The sequence below is a fragment of the Syzygium oleosum genome, unplaced genomic scaffold (assembly GCF_021117445.2).
Source record: "Syzygium oleosum isolate NSW1041296 unplaced genomic scaffold, Sole_v2.1 Sole_v2.06, whole genome shotgun sequence".
In the NCBI taxonomy this organism is placed as follows: Eukaryota; Viridiplantae; Streptophyta; class Magnoliopsida; order Myrtales; family Myrtaceae; genus Syzygium; species Syzygium oleosum.
The window spans coordinates 4147790-4158305 of NW_026607490.1; the positions used below are offsets into that span (position 1 = coordinate 4147790).

The window sequence follows — 10516 nt, forward strand, 5'->3', positions numbered from 1 at the left end:
ATTAGCGCAATTGAAAGGTTTAAGATTGATTTGATCGTCGTACAACTTTTTGGACAATCGTCCTCTCAAAATTTAATGTCACAATATAAAAGAGAGAAAAAATTTATAAGATCACAAGATAATTGAAATAATAAGGCCATTTCAGTAAGATAGGAATGGCATTTGGCTTTATATACGTTGCACAGTAGAATTTGTGGTCTTTTATGAGCATCATGTCTGTACGAATTCGTTCAGGTTGAAATCAGTGGAACAGCTCAGATCTGCGGCATCTCAATTCAGCGGAGAAAAATTACGAGGGTATTGAGTCATAGGGGCTCTTTGTAGGAAGACTGACAAGTGAAAGAGCAAAGGTTTACCGCATAGGATAGGCTCGAATGACGACAACTCATATAAGATGTGTGTCAAAAGGCGTATGGATGTCATGGCGATACGAAGACCAGCGGTTAGGTTGTCAGATCATCAATTGCAAAGCACCAAGGCTTCTACTTGCCATTATGGATGTCATCCAAAACGAGAAGCAACTCATTGCAGAAATGTCTCTTATCAAAAGGAAAAGACATTTTAAAAACCCTCTTTAATGATTCAAGCAGGTGTTTGAAACCCTCCGGACTTCGAATCAATAGGAATATGAGGAATATTTATTCAAAAAGTTCTAAATTAATTATACGACAGTCAATTCAGTTTTAAACTTTTTGATTATGCCAATTTAGTTCTAAATCTTTTGATAACTTACTAATTTAGTCCTAAACATTTTGATACTTGCCAATTTAGTCATAAACTTTAAAATTGTGTCAATTTAGTTTTAAATCTTTTGATAATTTATCAATTTAATCCTTTTGACCAATTTTGACCGAAATCACCAACGTGGAGGTCTAGTTAGCGCAAGTCATCCTATGTGGCACGATCATTGCTGACGCGAACAATTTTTGCAATTTTGTTTTAATTTTATGATTTATTTTCTTGTCTTTTTCCCTTTCTCCCTCCGCTGGCTAGCGTTGGGTCTCATCAATAGGTGAGGGCTGCCCTCGTCGGATCGACAAGGGCAACCCTCACCGACCTTCTGCCAGGATCGCCCTCGCCCGCCTAGGGGAGGGCGACCCTCGCCAGCCGACCCTCGCTTGAGGCTGGTGGAGGTTGCGGACCATCGCTAGGCCTCAGCGATGGTCGGCGGAGGGATAAAGAAAAATAGAAAATAAAAATAAGAAAAAAGAAAAGAAATTTAAAAAATTACAAAATTGTCAACATCATTGCCGACCGTGCTATGTAGGACAGCCAACAATGCTCCAAGACTTTGTGATGGCTGTTGCGATCAAGAAGTCCACAAGTACCATTGCAAGTGTTGTGCAGTTGCCCTTGGACTTTGTGATGGCAAGTGCTAACAGTTATAGACGTCTCTCTCACCTCATGTTCTCCGCAACTACTTGTCTTAATTACTCTATCTCCTCACCGCATGTCCGAAGATAGATTTGTACCCGAATCTTCCACATGTAAATTAACAGTGAGTGTATAAATTATTTTTTTACACTGATCTATACCCATCCCCTGTCCTTTGTCTCTCTTCTTTCTCTCTCTACCCACTCCGTTTCCGCAGCCACCAACTTATGAGATTTTGTGGAACTACTGTCATCTCTCGTAGAAGTTTAAGCTGTTGGATAAAGACGTGATTAAATATTAAAATATTCTATCATTCCCCCTCAGAACAGGTGGTTCTGAGTTTGAATCTTTCCAGGCCCCTATTTAGCTCCATAGTTAAATATGTCTATGCTTAGTACTAGGCAAAAAGACCAAACTAAACATGAGGGGGAGTGATAGAATATTTAAAAAACACACCTTAATCTAACAGTTTTAACTTTTAAAATATTTGGTAGTAATTTTACAAAATCTTATACAACTCACAGCCACACATCCGCTGCCCCCCACCTCCTTTAGGCTCTTTGGCCTCTTATAGCGTTTGAGTAATCTTGTTGGATCGGAGCAATTTCCCGTTCTAATTCTGGTGAACTTGGTAACGACCATGGCCTTCTTATTGACCTAGTTTCGGCTGAAGTTATTAATCCTTTAACCCGGGGGCTGCAATGGTGAGAAAACCTAGCTAATGTTTGGCAACAATTGCCAATATTGGCGAAGGACAGGAGAGTATTGTCCATTGACTAAAGCATGCATCTGTCCTGTCGATTCTCGAATTCGTTGTACGAGGTAGTGGGACATAGACATGTGTGGTTCATTCATGGACCGCTCAGCCAGGCTGGCTTCGCTCATCTCTTCAAACTCCGAAAACAAAAGCTGTGGCATCTTAGGAGGATCCAATAAGCTCTCCATTACATAAGACTAGTTTGGCTTCTAGTTATGCATATTATGATTAAGCTGTTGCCGACACCTAAATTTTAACTACCTGTTTAGCTATTCCTTACATAGAAAGAAACCCCGATCCCTAACAAAAAAAAAATCAATAATTGCATTTGCATATTTGTTAAATTCATAATGTGCATTGGACCGGTGGCGGATGGACTTAAAGAATTGGTTCCGAGCTTAAATTTGCCATCATGCAGACTGGTCCGATGAGCGGCATTGAAATCTTGATCAGCAAATTAATTGATAGCAAATCTAATAAGGCTCCGTTCATTACTAAAGGTAGCATGAAATCTCCTAGGAAAGTACCGGAGGCAATGATCGGACATATTCTGAAGTTAAATTAGTACTTCCGGCTATGAGTTACTAATTTTAACTCCCTATTTCTTATTTCATCAAGTTATTCCAGACCTGGTCTATAACATTTAATTTCACTATATATGTTCATTCTCCACACAATCATCCCATCATGCAGACAGTAAAGCACAACACAGTAAAAGCCATGTTTCGTGCTCATGAGGAACGCGAGAAGGCAAGCAAAAATGCAATTAGAGTACTGCAAGTCTCACATTCCTGCAAACCCACCATGCCAACAAACATAGTACAGGAATACGACCAGACGTCTGCAACGGCTCCAATGCAGTTCTTTTTTGTTTCTCTCCCCTTCAAATCAAGCACACCAAGGATCGAAATGTAAAACTTGTCAATATATAGCAATCTGACATAGACAACAAAATTTGAACATGAATTCTACTTTATCGACCAGTATAGAAATCTATAATGGGAGTGGAAGGCTGCCTTTTCAAGTATAAATCACTCTCCTTCCGCGACTTGACTTTACGGTGCGGCTTGGCCCACACGAAAGAGGTCATTCAATATGTAAAAGCCTCCCTGTGGTGTAGGCATCAACTGGAATGTCTGAGGGATGATAACAGCACAGCAGAGTGTTAAGCTAATGAAGAGTAACTACGCAAATTTCACGAATCATATCATCAAAATGCAATGAATACATACATGAAAAACGTGACTTAGTACCCAAGAGTACCAAAAAAGGAAGCAAAAAGGTCAATATTATCCTCATTCAATACTTTCTAACAAGGCCTATTATATTCGACCCCAAAAAAAAACAAGGCCTATTATTGCCTCTATCAAAAACATTTGCTAGACTGACCAAACCTTTGGGATAAGGAAATGTATCTAATTTCTTCATAAATCAATTCCTCACGTGATGCTATGCATGGCAACATGTGAAAAGCAAGAATCTCCTCGCTGACTGCTTTTTTAAGAGCAACTATGAGGTCAAATCAGCAGCAAGAGAAAAAGCAAGGACTATACCCTTGCAGTTGTGTTTGAATAAAAAAGAGGAGATGGAATGACAGAAAGGACGCAACACAGTTCGGCCAACACTACCAAAAAAACTCCCCAGACAATAAAGAATATAGATGGGCATGAAACAAATTTAGATAGATAGATTCCCAAACTGTCAATATAGGTGGCACAACCTAGAGTTTTTAAAGCATTGGTTCTGTCAAAACTCAAAGTGAAGACTAGTTAAATTTCAGTCATCTATCCTACTCAGTGCCAAGCTGCTTATTGTTTCCACCCAGACGCTTCTTAAGCCTGTAAAATTTGGTTTGTTTTTTTAATTCGCTTTCCTAAGTAGCATAAGTTAAAACAAGCCAGTACATGTCAAATAAAGGGTGGGATCTAGCAGAGCCATATGCAGTCCTCCAATTTTCAAACAAGAGATTAGAAACAAGGGATCTTATCATATTACCTAACTTACTACTTTTCATCCTAGTAACCGTACAAAATAAACGAGTAAAGTCGATGGGCATGCTAGACGAATGACCAAAATATGTGTATATTAACAGAAGTGGCAACATACTAGAACAACCAGATCTCGATACCTCTAAAAAAAAAAAGGAGAGATACCTTCTTCTGAAAGTTCATCAAAGCAACAATGTGAACTTATAAATACGTAATCAGTTAACAATGAATGAACGAACCACACTACATGATATTCAATCAACTAAAGATCATCATCCAAACCATCCTTTGACACTCAAAGAGACTCGTCTACAATCAAGCAGATACGGGACATCAATAGAAGACGAAAAACAGTATCCATGCCAATACTACTACTGGATATTCACAGAGAAATCACATTTGATGTCATTTTACCCGACACACCGCAGAGCACACCAAATTAAAGACGAGAAAAACATTGATGCAAAATAGTTCATTCATCAGTTGAGTCACCAAATCCATAATGACAAGGGCCGATCAAGCCGTAAAACCAGCGAAGGAGACAGGAAACAAAACGCTTTGCATCATCTAAACGACGGAACATTTCTTTGACCCATCAAAAACATTTGCTAGACTGACCAAACCTTTGGGATAAGGAAATGTATCCAATTTCTTCATAAATCATATCCCCACATGTTGCTATGCATGGCAACATGTGAAAAGCAAGAATCTCCTCGCTGCCTGCTTTTTTAAGAGCAACCATGAGGTCAAATCAGCAGCAAGAGAAAAAGCAAGGACTGTACCCTTGCAGTTGTGTTTGAGTAAAAAAGAGGAGATGGAATGATAGAAAGGACGCAACACAGTTCGGCCAACACTACCAAAAAAACTCCCCAGACAATAAAGACTATAGACGGGCAGGAAATAAATTCAGATAGATAGATTCCCAAACTGTCAACATAGGTGGCACAACCTAGAGTTTTTAATGCATTGGTTCAGTCAAAACTCAAAGTGAAGACTAGTTAAATTTCAGTCATCTATCCTACTCAGTGCCAAGCTGCCTACTTTTTCCACCCAGACGCCTCTTCTGCCTGTAAAATTTGGTTTGTTTTTTTAATTCGCTTTCCTAAGTAGCATAAGTTAAAACAAGCCAGTACATGTCAAACAAAGGGTGGGATCTACCAGAGCCATATGCTGTCCTCCAATTTTCAGACAAGAGATTAGAAGCAAGGGATCTTATCATATCACCTAACTTACTACTTTTCATCCCAGTAACCGTACAACATAAACGAGTAAAGTCGATGGGCATGCTAGAGGAATGACCAAAATATGTGTATATTAACAGAAGTGGCAACATACTAGAACAGGCAGATCTCGATACCACTAAAAAAAAATAGCAGAGATACATTCTTCTGAAAGGTCATCAAAGCAACAATGTGAACTTATAAATACGTAATGAGTTAACAACGAATGAACGAACCACACTAAATTATGTTCAATCAACTAAAGATCATCATCCAAACCATTCTTTGACACTCAAAGAGACTCGTCTACAATCAAGCAGATACAGGTCATCAATAGAAGACGAAAAACAGAATCCTTGCCAATACTACTCCTAGATATTCACAGAGAAATCACATTTGATGTCATTTAACCCGACCCAACGCAGAGCACAACAAATTAAAGACGAGAAAAACATTGATGAAAAATAGTTCATTCATCGATTGAATCACCAAATCCATAATGACAAGGGCCGATCAAGCCGTAAAACCAGTGAAGGAGACAGGAAACAAAACGCTTTGCATCATCTAAACGACGGAACATTTCTTTGACCCATCAAAAACATTTGCTAGACTGACCAAACCTTTGGGATAAGGAAATGTATCCAATTTCTTCATAAATCAATTCCCCACATGATGCTATGCATGGCAACATGTGAAAAGCAAGAATCTCCTCGCTGCATGCTTTTTTAAGAGCAACCATGAGGTCAAATCAGCAGCAAGAGAAAAAGCAAGGACTGTACCCTTGCAGTTGTGTTTGAGTAAAAAAGAGGAGATGGAATGACAGAAAGGACGCAACACAGTTCGGCCAACACTACCAAAAAAACTCCCCAGACAATAAAGACTATAGACGGGCATGAAACAAATTCAGATAGATAGATTCCCAAACTGTCAATATAGGTGGCACAACCTAGAGTTTTTAAAGCATTGGTTCTGTCAAAACTCAAAGTGAAGACTAGTTAAATTTCAGTCATCTATCCTACTCAGTGCCAAGCTGCTTATTGTTTCCACCCAGACGCTTCTTAAGCCTGTAAAATTTGGTTTGTTTTTTTAATTCGCTTTCCTAAGTAGCATAAGTTAAAACAAGCCAGGACATGTCAAACAAAGGGTGGGATCTACCAGAACGATATGCAGTCCTCCAACTTTCAGACAAGAGATTAGAAGCAAGGGATCTTATCATATCGCCTAACTTACTACTTTTCATCCCAGTAACCGTACAACATAAACGAGTAAAGTCGATGGGCATGCTAGAGGAATGACCAAAATATGTGTATATTAACAGAAGTGGTAACATACTAGAACAGCCAGATCTCGATACCCCGAAAAAAAATAGCAGAGATACCTTCTTCTAAAAGTTCATCAAAGCAACAATGTGAACTTATAAATACGTAATCAGTTAACAATGAATGAACGAACCACACTACATGATATTCAATCAACTAAAGAGCATCATCCAAACCATCCTTTGACACTCAAAGAGACTCGTTTACAATCAAGCAGATACGGGACAGCAATAGAAGACGAAAAACAGAATCCATTCCTATAATACTACTAGATATTCACAGAGAAATCACATTTGATGTCATTTAACCCGACACACTGCAGAGCACACCAAATTAAAGGCGAGAAAAACATTGATGCAAAATAGTTCATTCATCGGTCGAATCACCAAATCCATAATGACAAGGGCCGATCAAGCCGTAAAACCAGCGAAGGAGACAGGAACGGAACAGTTCTTTGACCCAAATCGCACATCAAATCAGATCCACGCGAAATCAACCGATAGAGAGAGAAGGAAGAGGGAGAGAGAAAGCAAGAGACCTGGCTGAAATCAACGGCTTGCCGCACGCCGTCTAGCCGGACGAAGTCAAGCACACCCTTGACGAGGACGAGCACGCCGCCTGCGGGGCCGGCGGGCTGGCTGTTGAAGGTTTTGATTCTGTGCTGGCATTGCTGGAAGGGAAAGGACTGGAGTTTGTTGAGGATTCTCTCCTTGCCCAGGAACTTCTCGCCCTCGAAGGTCAGCATCGAATCTTCCTCGTACAGGTTCCCCAAGTCCTGAACAATCGCGTCGAACAACTGGTAGTATTTCTCCGCGAACGGCTTCGCCACGGCGCCTGCGACGGCCACCGGCACCATTTTTTCTTTCGATCGCCTGCTTCAAACCGACGCCACGCACAGGAACGAAGAAGAGAGAAACCTAGGGTAAAAGAGCTGCTTGGTTTAGGGGAAGCATCGGTCAGGGTTCACCCTAAACCGACTTTGGATCGGTTCAACCCGGCTGGTCTTGATTCAGTTCGGGACTGAGCCTGTCTCCGGTTTTGGGCAGCGGAACTCTGTATCATGTGGGTTAATTCCTAGTCTCGCGATTTTAGATTGGTTTGGACCAACTTGTAGTTATCTTTTCTTTTTGTCCAAATCCTAGGAATGAAATTATAAGTGCCCCTCTTCTTTTGCCGTTTTCCTTTCTCACAATCTCACTCTCTCCCTCAATCTCAAGTTATCAATAAAATCATCCATTTCCATTTCTTTGGAGGTAGTCTCTTCGTCTCCTCTTTACTCATTTAAAGTCATCGATCGATTCTCTTCCCCTCCCTTTCGCGACACTCTACTTTTTATAGTTCACGTGTTCGTCTGGTTTGTTGTTTTTGGCAACTGAAGATTTCTGTTGTTGCGTTCTCTTAAATATTTATTTGATTTATACCGATATTCATCATTTGGTTGCTCAATATCGCATTGTCAATGAATACGTAACTTCAAAGAGTACGGTTGTCCTTTCTAGGAATACAAAAAACGAAACAAAAAAAAATCAATTGGTCGTTCTCAGTCCCAGGCCCAAAGGGTTTGAACCCCGATCCCAAAAATTGGAGACCGATATTATGCGGGTTGGTTCTTAGGTTAGGTGTTGAATGAGCTTAACCAGGTCCATGCTCACCCCTGATTAGATTAGCATAAATGTGGTATTTTTTTTTCTCTGTTTATTTTTTGAAATTATCGCGTAAGGAAAATTTTTCAACAGGATATTCTATTCGTATCAAGATGAATGAGGTTTCTACTATAATTGACCAACGTGTTCAACTTTGTTATTATTGTTCAATTTTAAATCCTAAGATACACAATTTTAACCCTCCCATTTCTTTCATTTTTAGGCCAATTTGGTTTATCTTTCACCTCATAACTCGCCGTAAAACATTGATGCAAAATAGTTCATTCATCGGTTGAATCACCAAATCCATAATTACAAGGGCCGATCAAGCCGTAAAACCAGCGAAGGAGACAGGAAACAAAACGCTTTGCATCATCTAAACGACGGAACATTTCTTTGACCCGTCAAAAACATTTGCTAGACTGACCAAACCTTTGGGATAAGGAAATGTATCCAATTTCTTCATAAATCAATTCCCCACATGATGCTATGCATGGCAACATGTGAAAAGCAAGAATCTCCTCGCTGCCTGCTTTTTTAAGAGCAACCATGAGGTCAAATCAGCAGCAAGAGAAAAAGCAAGGACTATACCCTTGCAGTTGTGTTTGAGTAAAAAAGAGGAGATGGAATGATAGAAAGGACGCAACACAGTTCGGCCAACACCACCAAAAAAACTCCCCAGACAATAAAGACTATAGACGGGCATGAAACAAATTCAGATAGATAGATTCCCAAACTGTCAACATAGGTGGCACAACCTAGAGTTTTTAATGCATTGGTTCAGTCAAAACTAAAAGTGAAGACTAGTTAAATTTCAGTCATCTATCCTACTCATTGCCAAGCTGCTTATTGATTCCACCTAGACGCTTCTTTAGCCTGTAAAATTTGGTTTGTTTTTTTAATTCGCTTTCCCAAGTAGCATAAGTTAAAACAAGCCGGTACATGTCAAACAAAGGGTGGGATCTAGCAGAGCCATATGCAGTCCTCCAATTTTCAGACAAGAGATTAGAAGCAAGGGATCTTATCATATCACCTAACTTACTACTTTTCATCCCAGTAACCGTACAACATAAACGAGTAAAGTCGACGGGCATGCCAGAGGAATGACCAAAATATGTGTATATTAACAGAAGTGGTAACATACTAGAACAGCCAGATCTCGATACCCCTAAAAAAAATAGCAGAGATACCTTCTTCTGAAAGTTCATCAAAGCAACAATGTGAACTTATAAATACGTAATCAGTTAACAATGAATGAACGAACCACACTACATGATATTCAATCAACTAAAGAGCATCATCCAAACCATCCTTTGACACTCAAAGAGACTCGTCTACAATCAAGCAGATACGGGACAGCAATAGAAGACGAAAAACAGAATCCATGCCTATAATACTACTGGATATTCACAGAGAAATCACATTTGATGTCATTTAACCCAACACACTGCAGAGCACACAAAATTAAAGGCGAGAAAAACATTGATGCAAAATAGTTCATTCATCGGTCGAATCACCAAATCCATAATGACAAGGGCCGATCAAGCCGTAAAACCAGCGAAGAAGACAGGAACGGAACAGTTTTTTGACCCAAATCGCACATCAAACCAGATCCACGCGAAATCAACCGATAGAGAGAGAAGGAAGAGGGAGAGAGAAAGCAAGAGACCTGGCTGAAATCAACGGCTTGCCGCACGCCGTCTAGCCGGACGAAGTCTAGCACACCCTTGACGAGGATGAGCACGCCGCCGGCGGGGCCGGCGGTCTGGCTATTGACGGTTTTGATTCTGTGCTGGCACTGCTGGAAGGGAAGGGACTGGAGTTTGCTTAGGATTCTCTCCTTGCCCAGGAACTTCTCGCCCTCGAAGGTCAGCATCGAATCTTCCTCGTACAGGTTCCCCAAGTCCTGAACAATCGCGTCGAACAACTGGTAGAATTTCTCCGCGAACGGCTTCGCCACGGCGCCTGCGACGGCCACCGGCACCATTTTTTCTTTCGATCGTCTGCTTCAAACCGATACCACGCACAGGAACGAAGAAGAGAGAAACCTAGGGTAAAAGAGCTGCTTGGTTTAGGGGAAGCATCGGTCAGGGCTCACCCTAAACCGACTCTGGATCGGTTCAACCCGTCTGGTCTTGATTCAGTTCGGGACTGAGCCTGTCTTCGGTTTTGGGCAGCGGAACTCTGTATCATGTGGGTTAATTCCTAGTCTCGC

General features: G+C 40.6%; 1 protein-coding gene across 1 annotated transcript; it reads right to left on the reverse strand.

Moving 5' to 3' along the window:
* Positions 1 to 9697: 9697 nt before the first annotated feature.
* Positions 9698 to 10288, reverse strand: LOC130138416 (nuclear transport factor 2A-like). Its single transcript, XM_056312435.1, has 2 exons — positions 9971 to 10288; positions 9698 to 9748 (listed from the first exon to the last, which is right to left on the reverse strand). The coding sequence occupies exons 1-2, from the start codon at positions 10286 to 10288 to the stop codon at positions 9698 to 9700; spliced, it is 369 nt and encodes a 122-aa protein (XP_056168410.1).
* Positions 10289 to 10516: the final 228 nt, after the last annotated feature.

Bases quoted from the DNA above. Each gene is read 5' to 3' on its own strand.
- LOC130138416 (XM_056312435.1), bottom strand. From the start codon at position 10,288: ATGGTGCCGGTGGCCGTCGCAGGCGCCGTGGCGAAGCCGTTCGCGGAG. The intron at 9,749-9,970 runs GTCTCTTGCTTT...TGTGCTCTGCAG, and splicing joins AAGCCGTTGATTTCAGCCAG to TGTGTTGGGTTAAATGACAT.